General features: G+C 37.0%; 1 protein-coding gene across 18 annotated transcripts in view; it reads left to right on the plus strand.

The window, feature by feature from the left end:
* SDCCAG8 (SHH signaling and ciliogenesis regulator SDCCAG8) overlaps positions 1-23747 on the plus strand; it is a 243518-nt gene that overhangs the window by 38928 nt on the left and 180843 nt on the right. For all 18 annotated transcript variants that reach the window (XM_044943060.2, XM_025287254.3, XM_044943061.2 and 15 more), the window contains exons 7-9: positions 6209-6273; positions 9514-9702; positions 21284-21422. In XM_044943060.2, the coding sequence (XP_044798995.2) occupies positions 6209-6273; positions 9514-9702; positions 21284-21422 (393 nt within the window). The remainder of the gene's footprint in view (positions 1-6208; positions 6274-9513; positions 9703-21283; positions 21423-23747) is intronic.

A 23747-nucleotide genomic window follows, 5' to 3' on the forward strand; every position in this document is an offset into this window, starting at 1 on the left:
TGGGGATATTGTGATTATTGCTGCTATGAGCATTCTTTTGTATGTCTGTTGGTGTGCATTGTACACATTTATGTTGGGTGTGTACCTTGGAGTGTCATTGTTGATCATAGTGTACGTATATGCTCAATTTGAGTAAATAAGGGCAAACTTTTCCAAGGTGATTTTTTTATTAGTTTACACATCTGTCAGCAGCATGAGTGATACCATTGCTCCATATCCTTGCCAACACTTGATATTCTGTTTTTCTGGTGGTCCTGGAGTGTTCTCACTGTGATTTTTATTTTCATTTCTCTGATTTCTCATGTGATTGAGTATCTTCTCATATATCTATTGGCCATTCGATGTCCTTTTTTGTGTCATGCCTGTTCAAATGTCCTACTTATTTTTTTGAATTATCTGGCAGTGTTTTTTTAAAGCTCTTAATATGAGTATAAGCCCATTATTGGTTACCTCTGTTGGAACATATTTTCCTATATTTTGTGGTTTGTCTTGGAACTCTCTTGACAGGTTTCTTTTTTCTCTTTCTTTCTGGATTAGAATTTCTTAATTTTAACGTGGTCCAATTTACCAGTGTTTTCTCTTTATTTTTTAGTATCTTTTGTGTCCTATATAAAAAAGTATTTCCCTACCCCCAAGGCCATCAGATATTCTGAAGATATTCTCCTATATTATCTTTCAGAAACCTTATAATCTTGCTTTTTACATTTAGAACTACAGTGTACATGGAATTTATTTTTGTATCTTATGGGAAGTGTAGGGGGTTACTTTTCCTATCGGGTTATTTATACATCCCAGCATCATCTGTTGAGAAGACAACCATTTGCCTGACACCTTTGTTATAAATCAAGTGTGCATATATATGTGAGTCTGTTTCTGGGCTTTGTGTTTTATTTCCTTGGTGTCTGTATTACTACTTCTTTGTGCTATTACCGTCCTGTCTTGATTCTTATAACCTTGTATCTGGTAGAACAAGTCTTCCAACATTTTTTTTAGAGCTAAAGAATGTCCTATTTCTTGCCTTTTGTATTCCAAATACATTTATAATTAGTTAGCTTTCAAAAAGCCATTAAGTAGTTTTGATTGAGATTACATTAAAGGTATAGGTCATTTGTGGGAGGAAGAATTGATATCTTATGACAATATATTGTCTAATAGTAAAATTACATATTACTCTATTTTGTTGCTAAGTCACTTCAGTTGTGTCCCACTCTGTGTGACCCCATAGATGGCAGCCCACCAGGCTCCCCCGTCCCTGGAATCCTCCAGGCAAGAACACTGGAGTGGGTTGCCATTTCCTTCTCCAATGCATGAAAGTGAAAAGTTAAAGGGAAGTCGCTCAGTTGTGTCCAACTTAGCGACCCCATGGACTGCAGCCTACCAGACTCTTCCATCCATGGGACTTTCCAGGCAAGAGTACTGGAGTGGGTTGCCATTGCCTTCTCCAATCACTCTATTTAGGTCATCTTTAATGTTTTCAGTTTTTTTTTATAGTTTCTGAATAAAGGCCTTACACATCTTTCTTTAGAATTAATCTCTAGATTTTTTTACAGTATTATCATAAGCAATATACATATTTAAAATTTTCATTTTCTTATTCTTCAGTGCTAGTATAGAGAAAACTCCATGGTTTTTTTGTTTTGACTGACTCCTACTTGCTTTTGATTAGTGTTATCATTGTATTTTTTCCTATTGTTTTACTTTTAACATACTTATGTCTTCATATTTAATATAGGTTTCTTGTGGACAGCATATAGTTGAGTTTTGCTTTCTTTTTCCAATCTGACAATATCTGTCCTTTAAACATGATTATGTGTATACTTGGCTTTAAATCTACTATCTTGTTGTGTCTTTTTTTCTCCTTCAGCTATTCTTCACCTTTTTTTTTTTTTTCCTTTCCTGCCTTCTTTTGAATTAGTTGAATATTTTAATGGTTCCATTTTATTTCCTTTCCTCACTCTGGAAAAATCTTTAGCACCAGCATTCACCTGGTTTTGTTCAAGTCAACAACCCAGGGTTATTTTTAATGTCTTTTTCTCCCCCACATCTATTCAGTCATAAAATTCTGTCAGTTTTACATGAGTAGATAGAACTCCTAGAGGGGAACATAAGCAAATCATTCTCTGACATAAATCTTAGCAATATTTTCTTAGATTGGTATCCTGAGGCAAAAGAAATAAAAGCAAAAATAAATAAGTGGGACCTAAAACCTTTTACTATGCAAAGGAAACCAACAACAAAACCTATAGCATAGTAGAAAATATCAGCAAACTATGTGACCAACAATATCCAAAGATAGAAATATCCCATAACTCAATACCAGAAAAAACCAGATAACCCAATCAAAAATGGACAGAGGACCCAGACAGACATTTTTCCAAAGATATATAGATGACCAACAGGCACATAAAAAGAGATTATTAGAGAAATGCAAATCAAAGCCTTAGTGAGGTATCACTTCACACTAGTCAGAATGGCTATCATCAGAAAGTATACAGATAATAAATGCTGGAGAGATGTGGAGAGATGGGAACCCTTGTGCCCTGTTAGTGGGAGTGTAAATAGGTGCAGCCACTATGGGAAATAGTATGGAGGTTCCCTGAAAAACTCAAAATAGAGCTACCATATGATACTCACTCCTGAGTATTTATCCTCCCAAAAAATGAAACCTCCTCTTTGAGAAGACTCATGCCCCCCAGTGTCCATAGCATCATTATTTACAATAGCCAAGACATGGAAGCAACCTGTGTCCATCAGCAGACAATTGGCTTAAAAGATATTGATTGTATATATATATGATGGAATATTACTCTGCCATAAAAAGAATGAAATATTGTAATTTGTAGCAACATGGATGGGCCTAGAAAATATCATACTTAGTGAAGAAAGAGAAATACAAATTCTATATGATATCACTTTTACGTGAAATCTAAAAAAATAATACAAATAAATCTATATACAAAACAGAAACAGACTCACAGACATAGAAAACAAATTATGGTTGACAAAGGAGAGAGGGAGTGAAGGAGGGACAAATTAGGAGTATGGGATTAACAGATACAAGCTACTATGCATAAAATAGATAGGCAACAAGGATTTACTGTGTAACACAGGAAATTATATTCAGTATCCAATAATAACCTATAATGGAACATATTTGGAAAACTCAGCAGTGGCCACAGAAATGGAAAAAGTCAGTTTTCATTCCAATCCCAAAAGAAAGTGAAAGTGAAGTCGCTCAGTCGTGTCCCAACTCTTTGTGACCCTGTGGACTGTAGCCTACCAGGCTCCTCCGTCCATGGGATTCTCTAGGCAAGAGTACTAGAGTGGGTTGCCATTTCCTTCTCCAGGGGAGCTTCCCGACCCAGGGATCGAACCCTGGTCTCCCACATTGGAAGCAGATGCTTTAACCTCTGAGCCACCAGGGAATCCCAAAAGAGGGCAATGCCAAAAAATGTTCAAACTACCACACAATTGCACTTGTTTCACATGCTAGCAAAGTAATTCTCAAAATTCTCCAAGCATGGCTTCAACAGTGCGTGAACCATGAACTTCCAGATGTTCAAGCTGGACTTAGAAAAGGCAGAGGAACCAGAGATCAAATTGCCAACATATGCTGGATCATTGAAAAAGCAAGAGAATTTCAGAAAAACATCTATTTCTGCTTTGTTGATTACACCAAAGCTTTTGTGTAGATCACAACAATCTGGAAAATTCTTCAAGAGATGGGAATATCAGACCACCTCACCTGCCTCCTGAGAAATCTGTATGCAGGTCAAGAAGCAACAGTTAAAACTGGACATGGAACAACAGACTGGTTCCAGATCGGGAAAGGAGTACATCAAGGCTGTATATTGTCACCCTGCTTATTTAACTTATATACAGAGTACATCATGCGGAATGCTGGGCTGGATGAAGCACAAGCTGGAATCAAGACTGCTGGAGGAAATATCGATAACCTCAGATCTGCAGATAACACCACCCTTTTGGCAGAAGGTGAAAAGGAACTAAAAAGCCTCTTGATGAAAGTGAAAGAGGAGAGTGAAAAAGCTGGCTTAAAACTCAACATTCAGAAAATGAAGATCATGGCATCTGGTCCCACCACTTCATGACAAATAGATGGAAAAACAATGGAAACAGTGACAGACTTTATTTTCTTGGGCCCCAAAATCACTGCAGATGGTGACTGCAGCCATGAAATTCAAAGAGATTTGCTCCTTGGAAGAAAAGCTATGACCAACCTAGACAGTATATTAAAAGAGACATTACTTTGCCGACAAAGTTCCATCTTGTCAAAGCTAGGGTTTTTCCAGTAGTCATGAATAGATGTGAGAGTTGTACTATAAAGAAATCTGAGCAGCAAAGAATTGAGCTTTTGAACTGTGGTGTTGGAGAAGACTCTTGAGAGTCTCTTGGACTGCAAGGAGATCCAACCAGTCAATCCTAAAGGAAATCAGTCCTGAATATTCATTGAAAAGACTGATGCTGAAGCTGAAGCTCCAATTCTTTAGCCACCTGATGCAAAGAACTGACTCATTGGAAAAGACCCTGATGCTGGGAAAGATTGAAGACAGGAGGAGTAGGCGATAACAGAGAATGAGATGGTTGGATGGCATCACCAACTTGATGGGCATGAGTTTGAGCAAGCTGCAGAGTTGGTGATGGACAGGGAACCCTGGCGTGCTGCAGTTGATGGGGATGCAAAGAGTTAAACACAACTGAGCAACTGAACTGAACTGAAATCACTTGACTGTACACCTGAAACACTTAATGTTGTAAATCAACCATACTTAATAAAAATAAATAAAATTTAACACTAAAGAGAAAAAAATTCTATGAATTATGCTTGTTTACAGCTTTGTACTAAATATTTTCTATCTTTGCTGCTTGATTACTTTTTTTTAACTTTTTATTTTATATTGGAGTATCGCCAATTAACAATGTTATGATGCTTTCAGGTGTACAGCAAAGGGCCATACATATACATGTATCCATTCTCCCTTAAACTCCACTCCCATTCGGGTGGCCACATAATGTTGAGCAGAGTTCCCTGTGCTACACAGTCGGTCCTTGTAGGTTATCCATTTTAAATATAACAGTGTGTACATGTCCATCCAAGCTCTATAACTATCCCTTTCCCCCCATTCTTCCCCCTAATGGCAAATATTAGTTCATTCTCTAAGTCTGTGAGTCGTTTCTGTTTTGTAAGTAGCTACTTCATTACTCTTGTTCATCAGCTTATCTGTTATTTATTTGCCATGTCTTCATTTGTGATGATCTCTTTTACATATCCTTCAGTGTAATATTATATTCAGTGCTGATAAAAAGATTTCAATATTCATGCAGTGCTTCAGCTATGTAGAGGCTTTTATTTGTTGTATGTACTAAATAAGTCTTCATATATTCATTCTTCTCACTGACCACCTTACCTAATCAGCTCATCTCATCTACTGTCCCATCTAGCATTCTACATTCTAGTGATACTGAACTACTTATTGACCAGATATACAGCACACTTTCTCCAGCCACTGTGCCTTTTGCTCTATTGGAAATTATCCAAGTCTTAGCATCTCTTCACATGAAGCCTTCTCTACTTCTCTTCAGCTAAATTACAAGTTCCTGCCTTTTCTATTTCATTTTACCTTCTGTATTTTCACAAGTGTAAATTGTATATAATTATATTTGTTCATCTGTCTTGCTATTTCTGCTTAGAATATAAGCTCTTGAAGGTAGCAGTGTTTTTATCTTAGAATTAAAGAAAAACTGGATATCAGCTGAGGCTTGTGGATTATATATCACTTTGGTCTATCATACTGTGATTTATAACTTTTATCATTCATCCAACACATATTAATATTTTTTGGTGCATCAGCTATGCAACAATCACAATGAGAGATTCCAGGAAGATTTGATCCTTGCCCTCATGGACTTTACAGGCTATAATTGGTTTTGCCCAGAGTCATACTTTTAGAAATAAGAAATCAGTTTTGAAAAAAAAAAACTTTTTTATTAGTAATCACCATTTTATGACTCAGTAGTTCTTTATAGGCTTTCACTCAATAAAAATAGAGTGTTTGGAGTGGAAAAGGGAAAGTGATTCCAGAGAGGGCACATTGATTTTCCTCCTGGGTAAAAAGAAATAACTGATTTTAATATTAATAATTAAAACACAGGACATGGACAAAATGCACATTTTTTTTCTTTTCTAAAGGAGAGACTAAAACTTACTTATGAGGAAAAGAGTGAAATCCTGGAATCTCAATTGACGTTTTTGAGGTAAAGTATTATCATCTACTTAAAGTCATTGGTAAAATCATGATGACCTTAAAAATATGTTTGAATGTTTACTGAAATTTCAGTTTTAGTCAATATAGGAATTGCTTGATATAATTTTGTGTACACTACATGAAAATTCCTGAGATTAGTAAAGGCTAAAGGGATTTGTGAGGTCCTTTTTCGAATCCTGTTTCAAAGAAATGTGAGCTAAATTATAAATTTTATCCTTTCATCAGCTGTAAAATATTGTGTTCTCATATAGAAAAAGGAATTAGTAGCTCTTCTTATAGAAATTATGCTTTTAAAATAAAATAATATAAATAAAGCACTGTAATTTTAAATTAGAAGCATTTTTTTTCTTCAATAGGAGGTCTTCATCTAATTTTAAAATTGCAATAGTAGTATAATAGTTTGAGTTTTTATATCCTTGGCAGATTTGAGTATATACAAATTTTCATGTACTTTTTGATATGTTTTCAAAAATCCCAATAGAGCCTATATATTATAGGTTAACCATTAGTGATTTGTTCTATATTATGAGTAGGAAAAGGTACAGGAATTAATTTTTTAAGTTAAGGGTTAATTGAAATAGTGGTAATGAAATCTTTTCTAATGAAATAACCTTTAAAATATTTTTATAATTTTATTTTAGTAAATTTTATTTTTGAAATAAAATTTAACAGGCCATATATTGTCTAGGGCCATAACTAAAGTACTACCAGGAACCAGAACTCATGGCTTCTTGCTACAAATGTAGTTATTCATTTATTTTAATATATTCTTACACCTTTCATGCCTTATAAGGTTGAGGATTTCTATAGAGACTCTTCATTTTTCATGAAGAAACCTAAACTTTTATAAAATGGTCTATTTTTGTTTTCTTGCTTTGCTATAGTTTGATTTCTGTTGTGTTTTGGTTCTTCAGTATTTAGTGATATATTTCTAGTTCACTATTTTATGGAAATATGACTTATTTGGTTCCATTCACAATTCAACTATGCAGTCTTGCGTAGCATTAAAATATCACCTTGCAATGGACCAGACTTTGTTACCTGCATTCTTCTGTTTCTTCATTTTCTTTTAGCATAATTTAAGATTATTTAAAGAAACATTTTCTTAGAGAAAGAAATAAAATCACTGCTCTTGGAAACTCTAGTTTTATGTTACCTATTTTTTAAATTTTCTGTTTGCTTTTTCATGTAACTGAATCTACTTGAGTGTTTTGAATTTGAAGCTGACGGAAATAGTAATGGAGACTCTTTGACTTTGGAATATACTTCTGAAGTTCTTTTTACAAAGCTTTCGAAAGTCAGACTGTGTTGTTGTTCAGTCACTAAGTTGTGTCCAATTCTTTGTGACCACTAGACTGCAGTGTGCCAGGCTTCTCTGTCCTTCACCATGTCCCAGAGTTTGCTCCAACTCATGTCCATTGAGTTGGTGATGCCATCCAACCATCAGACCTTTTCTACATGATACTTAAAAGGAAACATTATGTTGTAGATATTATCTTGGGAAAAAGATATAAACAGCTCCTTTTTTTCTGCTTCAGAGTGTCATTAGATTTGCTTTTTTTTTTTTTAACCTTTACATGGCCCGTAGATCTTTTCCATCTCTTCCAGGCTGTCTGAAAGCCCCCCAAATCCCAAGAGTCGACAAAGTGTGTAACAACCAGATGTCTTGACGGTTGGCTTCTCCTTTGTGACAGGGAACACATTAGGATGGCTATAGATCCCTGAATTTATCTATAGAGAGTAGTCTGAGCCAGAGATAAAGTGCCTGCCTTCTGCAGTCTTAAGAATTTAAGAACAATTTCTTTAAGTTAGGACTTTTTTTTTTGTTCTTCAATTTTATTTTATTTTTAAACTTTACATAATTGTATTAGTTTTGCCAAATATCAAAATGAATCCGCCACAGGTATACATGTACTCCCCATCCTGAACCCTCCTCCCTCCTCCCTCCCCATTCCATCCCTCTGGATCGTCCCAGTGCACCAGCCCCAAGCATCCAGTATCGTGCATCGAACCTGGACTGGCAACTCGTTTCATACATGATATTTTACATGTTTCAATGCCATTCTCCCAAATCTTCCCACCCTTTCCCTCTCCCACAGAGTCCATAAGTTAGGACTTAAAAAAAAAAAATGCAATATGAAAGGGATATGTGTGCAAGGAAGCTCAGTTTCCTAAGTTGACTTTACCAAAACTTTTTAGGGAAGGAGAAGGAAAATACAATCCATATACTGGTCATTAATCCTTAACAGATCAACATAAAGAAAAACCTTGTCCAGGAACTATCCCATTAAAACAAACAAACAAACGAAGAACACACACACACAATTCCTCTGCCCTTTCATTATCAAGCTGTATACTTCCAGCCAATAGCTGCTACTTGTGAAATCTTATGTCTGCCGAATTCTGACTTCTTTCTGTAGCCCACTCTCAGTCCTTTGTAGAACTTTGTGGTTAGTTGATTTTTTTTACTGAAGAAAAATGGGCAGTAATAAATTACTCATGCATAAAATCCATATCCTTTATGCAATCCTTTAAGGTTCTCTTTATAAATTTTAAAGAGTTAACACTTGAAATAGGATATTTCCCTCAATTTAAGGATATTGTGTTATCCCGTTATTGAGAGAAACTATTTAGGATTTATATTTGGAGTTTTATTTTTGGGAAGAGATGGGAACCCTTGAAAAAAGAGCCAGTATTGGAGGCACACTAGTCTGTGTTAAAATCTTAAAACAACTTTAAATTTAATATTTTCAAGTCTCACTTTATTCAAAGGGTCAATTCGGATAATCACATCTACATCTCCAGGTTGTGGTAAGAATAAGGTATTGTATAAAAAGCACCTAATAAGGTAAACACCAGTAAATGATAGTAGTTATCACTGTGATGATACATTTAAAAGTAGTATACTTTTACCTGGACATTAAAAAAAATTTTAATCAGATGATAATGCTTTACTATGTTTTATTGGTTTCTGCCTCCCAACAATGTGAATCATTCACATTGAGTCTCCCCTTCCTTCCTCTTGAGCCTCCCCGTCCCCAGTCCCACCCCTCTAGGTTGTCACAGAGCTCTAGGTTGGGCTCCCTGTGTTATATAGCAGCTTTCCACTATCTATCTATTTTCTGTTTTACACACGATAGCATATATATGTTAGTGCTACTTTTTCAGTTTATCCTAACTTCTTCCCCTGCTATGTCCACTTGCTAAAGCTTTTTTCCCTTCTTTTTAGGAAAGACTTAGCTGAATATCAGAAAAACTGTGAAGATCTTAAAGAGCGACTAAAGCATAAAGAGTCTCTTCTTGCTGCTAATATTTCTAACCGTGTTGGTGGTCTTTGTTTGAAATGTGCTCAGCATGAAGCTGTTCTTACCCAAACCCATAATAACGTTCACATACAAACCATTGAAAGACTGACTAAGTAAGTATGCTTCTGTATGTGGGGTTGTTGGTAACATGGAAACCCGTATCTTTACATGGGCATTATAGTTTTTTTTATCCCCATGCTAAATCACATGTGATTAATGTTAAGCTTCAAATAAAATAAATTTTCTAAGGTCCCTTCATTGTAGCTATATTAAAGAGAGAATATGTAGGTTCTGCCAACTGTGTATAATCTAGTCATTTCGGACAAATAATTTTATCTTTGTTGGTTTCAGTCTCATCTTTAAATGAGAGGATTGAAGTAGATAGCCTTTATAATTCTGTTGATTTCTATGACTCTGTAATTGAAGATCCAGCACTATTCATTACAGCACTGAGTTTGAGAGGAATTCTCTTGATTTTGCCCGATTTCAGATTTCCCTGCTATAGTATAAAGTGAGTTTTTTTTTTTAATCAAGTCTTTAATATGTGCTTGTCGTGAAGAATATTATGAGTATGCTGGAAGAAAGATCCACTGTATCCCATTTGTTAATATTTGAGGATTGATCAGGGACAAATTACAAGTGAGTTTTTATGGAGTCAAAGTTTTCATCTAGGCTGAAATATTACAGTTCTCTGGGTACATCTTTCTTTTGTTTTCACTATTCCAGAGGAAGCCTTTTCCTATGAAAATTTTATTCTGTAGAAGTTGAGGATTATTATTTAATACAGTATCCAGGGATGATTTATAGTGGGTGTTCTGTCTCACATGCCCTCTGCTTTTTTCTGTGCTGAGGGTCACATTTTTCTGTCTTTTTTGGGTTTATTTAAATAGCCCAAACATCACTTCCTCATAGAAATATTCTCTCACCAGCCTTACCCCATTTTGTCCTCAATTGACTTAGCCTCCTTCCTTCTGTAACTTTATAATATATTGTGTATACTTGCAGGCAGCAACTGTGTTTTATTTCTATATCCCTGGCTTCTAGAAGAGTACTTGGTCCGTAGCAGACACTCAGTAAATTGCTGTTTATATGACAAGACATTTTGGTGTTTATTGTTAACATCAGTTCAGTTCAGTCGCTCAGTCGTGTCCAACTCTTTGCGACCCCATGGACTGCAGCACGCCAGGCCTCCCTGTCTGTCACCAACTCCCGGAGTTTGCTCAAACTCATGTCCATTGAGTCGGTGATACCAACCATCTCATCCTCTGTCATCCCCTTATCCTCTTACCTTCAATCTTTCCCAGCGTCAGGGTCTTTTCAAATGAGTCAGTTCTTTGCATCAGGTGGCCAAAATATTGGAGTTTCAGCTTCAGCGTCAGTCCTTCCAATGAATATTCTGGACTGATTTCCCTTAGGATTGACTAGTTGGATCTCCTTGCAGTCCGAGGGGCTCTCAAGAGTCTTCTCCGACACCACAGTTCAAAAGCATCAATTCTTCGGAGGTCAGCTTTCTTAATAGTACAACTCTCACATCCATACATGACTACTGGAAAAACCATAGCCTTGACTAGACAGACCTTTGTTGGCAAAGTAATATCTCTGCTTTGTAATACGCTGTCTAGGTTGGTCATAACTTTGTTAACATCAGAGATCCTCTAATTGGAACTGGTGTCAAGAATGAAAAGACTTGGTCATTAAAGCCAGTTTTGACCTTTGGATGAATGAATTTACTTCCCTGAGTTTGAAGTCTTCCTTTGTTTTGGTGAATAATATTCAATACCACCTCTTGGAACATTATGGGTGCAGCTTAGCCTTGTGACTCGAGTGTTAGCTTTTGAGTCAAGCTGCCTGGATTCATACTTTGGTTCTACTTTAGCTTACTTTGTTTAGGGCTTTCCTGCTGGCTCAGTCGGTAAAGAATCTGCCTGCAGTGTAGGAGACCACCTGCAATGCAGGAGACCTGGGTTCAATCCTCTCATGCCTCAATTCCCCCACTTGAAAATGGAGGTAAAAGTACCTAATAGTATTATTTTTGACAGAACGTTGAATGCATACCTATATATTGCTTCAAACATTTCCTGCCATATTATAAACGCTCTATAAATATTAAAACCCATCTGTACCTCCTATACTTGGAAATAGTAAAAATGTCCCACAACCATGGTTTCTACATGTGACTAATTTATTGGTTGTTATATAAAAACTAAATTTCTCCACTGTTACTTTTCATGATCTGCACTGATGGCCTTGTTTTTTGTTAAATATTATATTAATTATTAAATATAGTATTAACTTCTTCCCAGGTGGCTTAGTGATAAAGAATCCACCTGCCAATGCAGGAGATGCAGGTTGGGTCAGAAAGATCCCTTAGAGAAGGAAATGGCAACCTACTCCAGTATTCTTGCCTGGAAAATTCCGTGGACAAAGGAGCCTGGAAGGCTACAGTCCACGGGGTTGCAAAGAATCGGACGCAACTGAGCACGCACGCTAGTATTTCACATAGTGACAATTTATTAAATGTATGTTAAATATATTTTCAGATACAACTGATGTGTAATAAACATTTCTAATATACCAAGGATTGTACCAGGAAATTTAAAACATAATGTCTTTTAATCTTAGTAAAACATTGATGAGGTAAGTAGATTGCCGTCATTCTACAACTAAGGAAACTGAGGCTCAGAGAAGTTAAAAATGTGCTTGTTTATATTTGAAAAAAGAATGGAATCATATTTCACAAAAGTAAATTCAAGATGGTTTAAAGACCTAGATATGATTTCTGGACTACAAAAGTATTAGGAGAAAATATAGAAAAACATCTTTATGGATTTGGGCTAATTAAAGTTCTGAGCATGATGAGGAAAGTAAGTCAAAAGGGGAAATAAAATGTTACATTTGACTCCACTAACACAAAAACTTACTTATGATACAATATTGCAAACTAAACTAAAAGGAAAATATTTATATTTTATATAAAAAAGTTTTTGGTACAATGTATAAACAATTTCTTTTAAAAGAAACAGAAAAGAAAAACTTCCCAGTTGCAAAGTAGGTATAGGATAGGAAATGGTAAGCAATAAAAGAGGATGATAATGCACGAGTTAAGTATTCATTCTTTTTTTTTTAATTGAAGTGTAATTGACCCACAATACCATGTTAGTGCCACGTGCACAACATAGTGGTTTGATAATTCTATACATTACAAAATGATCCCCACCATAAGTCTAGTTATACCTGTCATCATGTAAAATTATTACAGTATTATTAACTGTATTTCCCACGCTGTACATGTCATCCTTTTGACTTAAGTTTCAAAATAAATAATCTTAATCTCATTTACCTATTTTACTCATCTTCCTAAAACCCTCCCCTCTGGCAACCCCCTGTTTGTATCTGATTCTATTTCTGTTCTGTTACATTAGTTCATTTGTTTTGTTATTCAGATTTTCCAAACATAAATGAAATCATATTTTATTGTCTGACTTATTTTGCTTAGCATAATACCCTCTAAGTCCATCCGTATTGTAGCAGATGGCAAGATTTCATTTCATTTCATTCAGCCATTGTATAGCTGAGTAATATTTCATTGTTTATGCATGTGTATTTATACACGTCTACCTCATCCTCTTTATTCCGTTCTTTGATGGACATGTCTGTTGCTTCTGTATAATGGCTATTGGAAATAAGGCTGCAGTGAACATAGGGGCGAACATCTACATCCTTTTGGATTTCTGTTTCTGTTTTCTTCTGAAAACTACCCAGAAGTGGAATTTCTGGCTTGTACAGTAGTTCTTTTGATAGTTTAAATTTTTCGAGGAACTTTCATACTGTTTTACCTAACAGCTTACTAATTTACATTTCCACCAACAGTGCTCTAGACTTGCCTTTTCTTCCATCTTTGCAAACATTTGTTATTTGTTGTCATTTTGCCATGTAAGCTATTCATTCTGTTATTATTCAAGAAAATGGTGGTGGTGTTATTATTTAAGAAAATGGTGGTCACTAAGTTGTGTCCAACTTTTGCAACCCCATGGACTATAATCCACCAGGCTCCTCTGTCCATGGGATTTTTCAGGCAATAGTAGAATGGGTTGCCATTTCCTTCTCCAGAGGATCTTCCTGACACAGGGATCTAACCTGCAACTCCTGTATTACATGTGAATTCTTTACTGCTGAGCCCCCAACAAAGCCTCATTCAAGGAAATGCCGGTTTAAAAATGCCAACTATCAAACTGGTGAAAATTTTAAAAAGAGTAGTGGTCTCAAGAATTGATGAGGCTATGAATAAGTCTGTATTTTCATACACTGCTAGTGGAAGTATAGATTGACACTACTTTTGAGGGTAATTTAGCACTGTTCATTAATATTTAAATTGTATATTACATGTTTCAAAATCTACACTAGAGAATGTATGTATACCATAATAGGGCATTTGTAGGGAACTCTATTTGCAGCATTATTTGCAATGCTGTTATAATATTGTCATTTGATAAGAAATACATATTTTTGTCTTCATTTCCCATTCTTTGCATAGAACTCCTAAAACTTCTGTATTTTTCTAAGTGGTAAAAGCAATAAATGTGTATTTTGTACTAACATTTGTGTTTTGTCCTCTGCTTCTGCAATAGGTTGTTATTGTTAAGCCCATGAGTTTATATTAAGTAGATGACTTTTGACTAAGGATGAGAATGCTGGTTGCCACAGAAACAATCCATGTAATTAGAAGATTGGAATTTTTAGTCTCTACTTCCCAACCCTTAGGAAGGGAAAGAGCTGAAGATGGAGTCCAGGCATCAGTGGACAATGATTTAATCAATCATGACTATGGGACTTCTATACAAACTCTAAACAATGGAGTTTAGGGAGCTTCTGGACTGGTCAATACATTGAGTACTAGAATGTGACACCAGACAGGATGTGGAAGCTCCACACACCTTCCCACATACCTTTGTCTAGTGATCTCTTCTATTTATCTGTTCATGAGTTGAATCTTTTCTAATAAGTGAGCAATATTAAGGAAAACACTTTCCTGAGTTCTGTGAGCTGTTCTAGCAAATTATTTTGCACTGGAAAGGATCATGGAAACCCATGGTGTTTGGTCAGAAAAGATACAAGTTACCTGGGGCTTACAATTGGAACCTAAAGTTGAGATTGTTTTGTGGGACTGAGCCTTAACCTGTGGGTATTTGTGTCAATACCAGGCAGTTAATATCGGAATTGAGTTAGTAGCCACTCAGAATTAGAGAATTGCTATGTGTGGAAAATCTACAAATGTGGCAGCAGAAGTATTGTGAGTATAGAAACTATAGAAGAAAACAATAGGTTTTCCTTTTAGATGTAAACAACCTAAATAAATATCCCTCAAAGAAGAATAACTGGGCTTCAGTTTAGATAAAGTATGAAATTTTATGTACAAAAAAAAAAAGAGAATGGAGTAGATCTATGTGTACTAATGTTCAACTAAGCTCCAAAATATGTTATTGAAGGAAAAAAAAATGAAAAAAAGATGAACATACCTGGCAGGAAACTACTTGTATTTTTTTAGAGGCTCCCTCACAGCCAGGTGAATACATGTGCATAGAAAAAGATGCAAAAGAATAATCACAATATTTAACAGTGATTACCACTGGAGAAGTAGAAGAAGGCATTGAAACTGACTGTGTGTGTTAAGCAGTCTCTAAACACTGTTGTTGTTCAGTTGCTAAGTTGTGTCTGAATCTTTGTGACCCCATGGACTGCCGTCCTTCACTATCTCCCACAGTGTGCTCACATTCAAGTCCATTGAGTCAGTAATGCTTTCTAACCATCTCTTCCTCTGCTGCCCTCTTCTCCTCCTGCACTCAGTCTTTCCCAGCATCAGGGTCTTTTCCAATGAGTCAGCTTTTCACATCAGGTGGCCAAAGTATTGGAGCTTCAGCGTCAGTCCTTCCAATGAATACTCAGGATTGATTTCCTTTAGGATTGACTGGTTTGATCTCTTTGCAGTCCAAGAGACTCTTAAGAGTATTCCCTAGCACCACAATTTGAAGCATCAATTCTTTTGCACTCAGCCTTCTTTATGGTCCAACTCTCACATCTGTACATGACTACTGGAAAAGCCATAGCTTTACTATATGGATTTTGTTGGCAAAGTGATGTCTCTGCTTTTTAATACATTGAAATTTTAATTACCAATTTTAACCATATTGGTAACTAATTTAAGAAGAATTTAATGAAAGATTAATTTTAAAATGGAAAAAGCATATTCAAAGTCATGCAGATGAAGAGGATATTCTAAGATAAACTAGTCAGGGAAAACCAGTCAGCAAATAAAAAGCAGTGTTTCTTTTTCCTATTATATTGATTTCATATTATCCTTCTAACCCTAACCCTACAATGTGGGAGGCCTGGGTTCAATCCCTGGGTCGGGAAGATCTCCTGGAGAAGGAAATGGTGACCCACTCCAGTATTATTGCCTGGAAAATCCCATGGATGGAGGAGTCTGGTAGGCTATAGTCCATGGGGTCGCAAAGAGTCGGACACGACTGAGTGACTTCACTTTCACTTCTGTGTTATAAGTAAAATGTCTTAAAAGGAAGCTATGATGTTTACATTGATTCCAAGCCTGGCAGTCATTTAGAAATTAGATTCTTGCCCAGTTACATATTCCTTTGTCTCTATCCTGTATTTCAGCTCTTAGCCTCTTAGAATAAATGTCAACCTTTTCAGTTCAGTTTTCTGCTTTGTCAGCATGTCATTGACGCCTATTCTACTTTAATAACAGTATACTGTGGAAGGCTTCTACTTTTACTGTCAGTGAAAATCATTGTCTGTATTATTCCCATGGCGTAAGCTGGTGTTCAGTTTCTTTCAATTTACTAATGCAGAAAGCTAAATATTGAATCTTATGCTGACTTTGAAGAGTGGCCAAAACTTTTTAGGTTCGATTTCTAGTTTTAAGCATAATTAAGAAGCCTGAACCCTCAATGAACTGTACTGTAGTATTTCCTGCTTGACTCTAATGTGAAATTTTTGAAGTTGTATCCCAAATATGATCAATTAAAAGTGTGTCTTGGTCTCTATTGAAAAATGTAGTATTGTGGTACCAATTTTAAGCTACTTTGTTGATTTTTTAGGCAATCACCCATTTGATAGCCAAGCAATCTTCTGTATAGCTTGCTTTGCAACTATATTTCAGTTTTTAAAAAAGAAAATTAAAAAAACTAAGGCTAACTGCTTAAGAATAAAAGAGAATTCATTATCTCTCTTATACACATACACAGAAAACCAAAAGAAAGAGAAAGACTGTAGTGGGAACTTCCCAGAAATGAGGAACAAGGAAATGTTGTAGTCAGCCTTCTAGACTTTCTTTTAAAATCAGTGATGTTTAATAAATCTTAAACTGCTAATAACTGTGGAATAGCTTAGGAATTGAAGGAATTAAATATGGAGTACTCCATATTTCAAGATGAAGCTCATGTGTGTCAGACCAACTCCTCTCTTTTCCGTATTATAAACATCGGCCAAGATTATTCAGAGACTTTCTCAGTCCTTTTTGCTCTGATTGTTGCTCTAGGTTCCTTAAATACTAGTTTCCTTAAATACTACATGATTGTTAGTTCATCCTAGAAGCGACACCCCTGCTTCTTACTTCATTTTCTGCCTCAGCTGCTCTATCATCTGCATCATGGCATGTTGCAGGATTAATGCTGTATTGCTTGTTTTGTTTGAAAAACTCCTTGATCACACTCATCAAAACATTCCCATGGTGTTTTTAAGCAGTTAAAGAACTTTTGCCATGGGAGATGGCCCTCTCACTCTCACATTGATGTATCATATGTAAGTTTGTATGACTTGCCATTGTAAGAGGCTTGCTCAGGCCTGGCTTTGGGCTGGCACTATGGACTAGGAGCAGCACTGCAGCTGACTAGTTAGTCTGGGTGGCCAGAATTGACCATTTCTGAAGGACAGATAATGAGTAGTAGCATGGGGCTGAAGTACAGGAGAAAAAAACTCAGGAAGGTGTCGGCCAGATGAACATAGAAATGGGACAGGAAGCAGGGCCTTATGTTGCACGCATGTTCGTTCACTTCAGTCGGGTCCAACTCTTTGCGACCCCACGGACTGTAGCCTGCTAGTCTTCTCTGTCCATGGAATTCTCCAGGCAAGAATACTGGATTTAGTTGCCATGCTCTTCTCCGGGGGATCTTCCCACCGCAGGGATCAAATCTTCCTCTCCTGCATCTCGTACATTACAGGCAGATTCTTTACCTGGTGGGCCCCATAGGAAGCCTTATATTGAGGACAGGGCTCACATACCTAGGGTTGTTTTTTCAAGTGCTTGCTATTTGGTATGTGGGCTGGCTAAGTTGAAACAAAACAAATAAAAAATGCAGTGACTGAGTGGATAGTCCTGTGTGTTAGTCTCTCAGTCATGCCCCACTCTTCTGCAACCCCATGGACTATAGCCTGCCAGGCTCCTCCGTCCATGGAATTATGCAGGCAAGAATACTGGGAACAGGTAAGCATTCCCTTCTCCAGGGGATCTTCCAGATCCAGGGATTGAACCCAGGTCTCCCACATTGCAGGTAGATTCTTTACCATCTCAGCCACCAGGGAAGCCCTAAATTGCCAAATTTAGATAGTCCTAAATTGCCAGAATTGCTAGTGGCACCTGTAGGCATATGTGTAATTTAAGTATCTCTCCTGAACTTTTCAGATGGTCTGAGGGCCACCTTGAAGCATATATTACATTTCTTTTACAGAAAATCGGAGTGTGTCAGTCCAGCGGTTGCATGAATTTTTAGTACAATTCTTTTACAGATTCACTGTTGAATGGTGACCTTAACAAAACATCTGTGTGTGTGTGTGTGTGTGTGTGTGTGTTAGTTGCTCAGTTGTGTCTGGCCCTTTGTGACCCCATGGAGTGCAGCCCTTCTGGTGCCTCTGTCCATGGGATTTCCCAGGCAAGAATACTGGAGTGGGTTGCCATTTCCTTCTCCAGGAGATCTTCCTGACCCAGGGATCGAACCTGGTTCTCCTGCATTGCAAGCAGATTATTTACTGTCTGAGCCACCACAGTATTTGAGGGTTTATCTTTGATGATTTTTTATCATTCAATAGTCTGAAATTGGTAAGCTCATGTTCTGAGAATTTTTTGATCCAGAGCAATTAAACTCTTTTGTTTCCAGTTCTAAATAGTCTAGTGACTTTTTAAATTTAGACATAGGCGACTTCCCTGGTAGTCCTGTGGTTAAGACTCCACGCTTCCCCAAAGGGGACATGGGTTCGATCCCTGGTGGGGGACCTAAAAAAAATTTTAACTGTAAAATATTAGAACTGGGACAGAATTTTGCTTAACCTCTTTGATGCCCTCCTGTAGCAAAGTCATTATTCATTCATTTTTTCTTTGGTCATTTATTTCATTGAGTATGTACTGTGTGACAGACTACTCTTAGCAAGAGGATATACTAGAAATAGTTTAAATATATTAAGTGTAAGTCTCCTGTAAGAAGCAAATTTGTTAGAAACTTGATCCTATTGTGGCCTGTTTGTTAATATATATTCTGAGGTTTTTTGTTGATCTTTTTATTTGTAACTTCAGGTTTGATGGTGGTATAGTATTAGGAACAGGTAAGAGTATCACTGAACAGTGACTTTGGTTTCTTAGTAGGTCTAAAACTTTAGGAAAGGTAATTATATGATGTTGACCTGTTATCCTTAAGACTAAATTTTTATTTTCTACTTGGAAACAGAGGTTCTAGATGGGTTGCATATTCTCAAGGAAGCTAGTCCCTTTTATGTTAGAGCCTTTTCTGAAATGCAAATAAATATGAATTTGATTTTGTTTGCATTTTACTTAATATTTTTTACTCAACCAGAATAATCTTGCTTTGATTCTTCCACTTTTCACATAATTATTGTGTTTGATTATATTTAATCAAAATAATTGACTCTTTTTTCATTTCCTTTAGATAAAAAAATTATTTTTCTCAATTGAAAATAAGTGAATCAGGAAATTCTAAAATGAAGATCACTATGCTCCCACAAATTTTATGATACTTGTAGCAAACAAAAAGAGCTTTTATGAAACTGTTAATAATGTAACTTTGTTCAGTATTACATATTTTTAAAAATATGACTGTTTTCCAAATGCCACAAATAGTTTAAATTATTTTATTTTTAAGAAAAATTTTTAATCAAGATATTGGTCAATTTTGAAAATAATTCAAACTCAGAGATTTAATCTTTTAAGTTAGGACTCCTTAAAATTTACTCTTTATTAATAGTTTACACAGTTAACTGTTTAGCAATAGTTCAGAACTTGGCAATGAAAAGGAAGCTACAGCAGTTACTTCAAGTGAATTTGAAATCACAGTTTAAAACTTCAGCTCTTTAACAAAGTATGGAATAGCATAAGTAACAGTCCAACTTACTTTTTTTGTTTGTTTGTTTTGTGTTAATAGAAAGTTTCCTACCTCACTTTTGGGGGGATCTAGTGATCTTTTTCATCCAGCGGATGAGTTCCAGATATCCTGAAATCTTTTATGTGGAATTTGCTTAAATTAATCCATGAGATTGGAACTTTGCTGCTATTTTACATGCCAAAGCATTTTGGCATTCAGTTCAGTTCTGTCCCCCAAAAATAGCTTAGCTTTATGAGAATTGCTGAGAAGGGGGCAGAGCTAGGCAATGATCAAACCTAGGGGGTAAGATTTTGTAAAATAACGAGTATTATGTGTAATCAAGGCATTTGAGTAATCCAACAGTACTACCCATTGAAAGAAGAAATACTTTCATAAGTAGGTGAAAGTTTTTCATTCGTAAGTGAAGCTGCTTAGTCATGTCCGACTTTTTGAGACTCTGTGGACTGAACCTACCAGGCTCCTCCAACCATGGGATTTTCCAGGCAAGAATACTGGAGTGGGTTGCTATTTCCTTTTCCAGGGAATTTTCCCGACCCAGGGATTGGACCCGAATCTCCTGAATTGCAGGCAAGCGCTTTACCATCTGAGCCACCAGGGAAGCCAAGAAGTGTCAAAAAGAGGGTTGTGAAGGAAGACGAAAAGAAAAAAAGACATGTTGGTTCTAGTAGAGCAGAGAGCCAGTAATGTAAACAAAACCTCAGTAGTCCCTTCTTACCATGGTTACTTCTACTTTGAGGTACGATTCCCACCTTCCCTGATAGTTCAGCTGGTAAAGAATCCACCTGCAATGCAGGAGACCCCAGTTCAATCCCTGGGTGGGGAAGATCCACTAGAGAAGGGATAGGCTACCTACTCCAGTATTCTGGCCTGGAGAATTCCATGGATGGTATTGTCCATAGGGTCACAGGCTGACACAACTGAGTGACCTTCACACATTCACAACTTTGTTAGTTTTTTCTCCTTTTCTGCCGCCTACACTTAGCTTTTTAACTCATTTCTTCTTTTCTGGGCTTTCCTCTGGAGCCCTGTGTGCCAGTCCTCTCCACAGTAGGTTATTACCCCACACGGATGCAGTCCTGCCATGAGTGCTCCCTGCTCTTCTGGCCGTTCTGCCTGCCCCTCACCAAGTGGGGACAGAGGGTCTTTCTCTGGGGTGTGCTTGAACATGTGCTGGGTTGGCCTGCCCTGGCTCTTCTTCTAATACATATCAATGCTTTTTCTTCCCTGACTTATGAATACTTGACCATTTGATCATTTCTTGTTTTCGATGTTCTTTTTGTGCTGACAGAGAAAGAGATGACTTAATGTCTGCGCTAGTTTCCGTGAGGAACAGCTTGACAGAGGTGCAGCAAAGAGAGGCAAGTGCTTATAAGCAGGTGAAACAAGCTGTGAAAATGACTGAGGAAGCCAGTTTTGAAAAAACCAAGGCAAGTCTAATAAGATTAAAATGAAAGCATGCCTTAATTCCTTTTTTTTTTTCTTTTCTTAGTACTTAATTGGTTATTCTCTGTAACTAAACTTTTTTTCCAGACACACAAAGTGGAACCCAGTTTGTTAGTGTTGAATTTCTAAATTAAACAAATTTGCTCTATGGAGAATTCTTATTCCTCTGCAAATTCTCTTGCTATGTCACTATTGAAACAACACTACAATGTAGTATGGTACTTTGAGAGAGTTGTATGCTTAACCTCTTCATTTGCCAATAATTTTTAATGCTAAGTGAAACTGTTAACACCCATAGTGACCCATTTTTGTATGTTCATGTATGACTGAAGACAGATCTTTTTTTCTCTGTCCCTGGGAAATTTTGAGAACATTCAGATATACCACAATAATAATATACGTGTATTTAATAGCATCTTTAGCTGTGAATTGGTATCCATTGTGTGCTTAAGTCAAACACATTTAATGGTAATGATAATGTCAGTAATAGTTAACACAGTGATCAGGCAGTGTTCTAAGCACTTTGAATAGTAGGAGGTTACTGTGGATTCATTGCTGTTGGGGGCCACACCTTAAACCATTAAAGTTGCTGTGTGTTTTCTGTAGACACACTAGCCACACTTCAAGTACCTAGTAGCCACATGTAGCTGGTGATTACTGTATTAGTCAGTGCAATATAGGACATTTCCATTATCACAAAAAATGCTCTTAGATGGCATTGGTCTAAGCCATATAGTAGCATCACTATTTTATTGGGCTAATCAACTTTATATTAAACTTCTCCTCAGTAATTGCTTTATCCATTTTTCTCTGTCCAGTTCATCTTTAACTCTTCCTAGACCATTAGACCTTCATAGTGCCCCTGTACCTTTTGAAAGTAATGTTCATTCTGACCAAATGCTCTAATATACTTTATTGTTTCTTCAAACACTCTTACTTCTTCATTTGTAATGAACTCTAGCTGCCCCTTGCTGGTATTATGACCCTCAAAACCCCCAGTGGAGTCCTTTGCTGTTCATCTCATCTCATTTGGCTATGATGGAGGAGGTTAGCATTCATATCACTCCATATTGCCATTTCCAGGCCTTTGTTATGGTTCAGTTCAGTTCAGTCGCTCAGTCCTGTCCGACTCGTTGTGACCCCATGAATCGCAGCATGCCAGGCCTCCCTGTCCATCATCAACTCCCAGACTTCACTCAGACTCACGTCCATCGAGTCGGTGATGCCATCCAACCATCTCATCCTCTGTCGTCCCCTTCTCCTCCTGCCCCCAATCCCTCCCAGCATCAGAGTCTTTTCCAATGAGTCAACTCTTTGCGTGAGGTGGACAAAGTACTGGAGTTTCAGCTTCAGCATCAGTCCTTCCAAAGAAATCCCAGGGCTGATCTCCTTCAGAATGGACTGGTTGGATCTCCTTGCAGTCCAAGGGACTCTCAAGAGCCTTCTCCAACACCACAGTTCAAAAGCATCAATTCTTCGGCGCTCGGCTTTCTTCATAGTCCAACTTTCACATCCATACATGACCACTGGAAAAACCATAGCCTTGACTAGACGGACCTTAGTTGGCAAAGTAATGTCTCTGCTTTTGAATATGCTATCTAGGTTGGTCATAACTTTCCTTCCAAGGAGTAAGCGTCTTTTAATTTCATGGCTGCAGTCACCATCTGCAGTGATTCTGGAGCCCCAAAAAATAAAGTCTGACACTGTTTCCACTGTTTTGCTATCTATTTCCCATGAAGTGATGGGACCAGATGCCATGATCTTCGTTTTCTGAATGTTGAGCTTTAAGTCAACCTTTTCACTCTCCACTTTCACTTTCATCAAAAGGCTTTTGAGTTCCTCTTCACTTTCTGCCATAAGGGTGGTGTCATCTGCATATCTGAGGTTATTGATATTTCTCTCGGCAATCTTGATTCCAGCTTGTGGTTCTTCCAGCCCAGTGTTTCTCATGATGTACTCTGCATATAAGTTAAATAAGCAGGGTGACAATATACAGCCTTGACGTACTCCTTTTCCTATTTGGAACCAGTCTGTTGTTCCATGTCCAGTTCTAACTGTTGCTTCCTCACCTGCATATAGGTTTCTCAAGAGGCAGGTCAGGTGGTCTGGTATTCCCATCTCTTAAAGAATTTTCCACAGTTTTTTGTGATCCACACAGTCAAAGGCTTTGGCATAGTCAATAAAGCAGAAATAGATGATTTTCTGGAACTCTCTTGCTTTTTCGATGATCCAGTGGATGTTGGCAATTTGATCTCTGGTTCCTCTGCCTTTTCTAAAACCAGCTTGAACATCTGGAAGTTCACGGTTCA

This window comes from Bubalus bubalis, chromosome 5 (assembly GCF_019923935.1).
Source record: "Bubalus bubalis isolate 160015118507 breed Murrah chromosome 5, NDDB_SH_1, whole genome shotgun sequence".
Taxonomy (NCBI): Eukaryota; Metazoa; Chordata; class Mammalia; order Artiodactyla; family Bovidae; genus Bubalus; species Bubalus bubalis.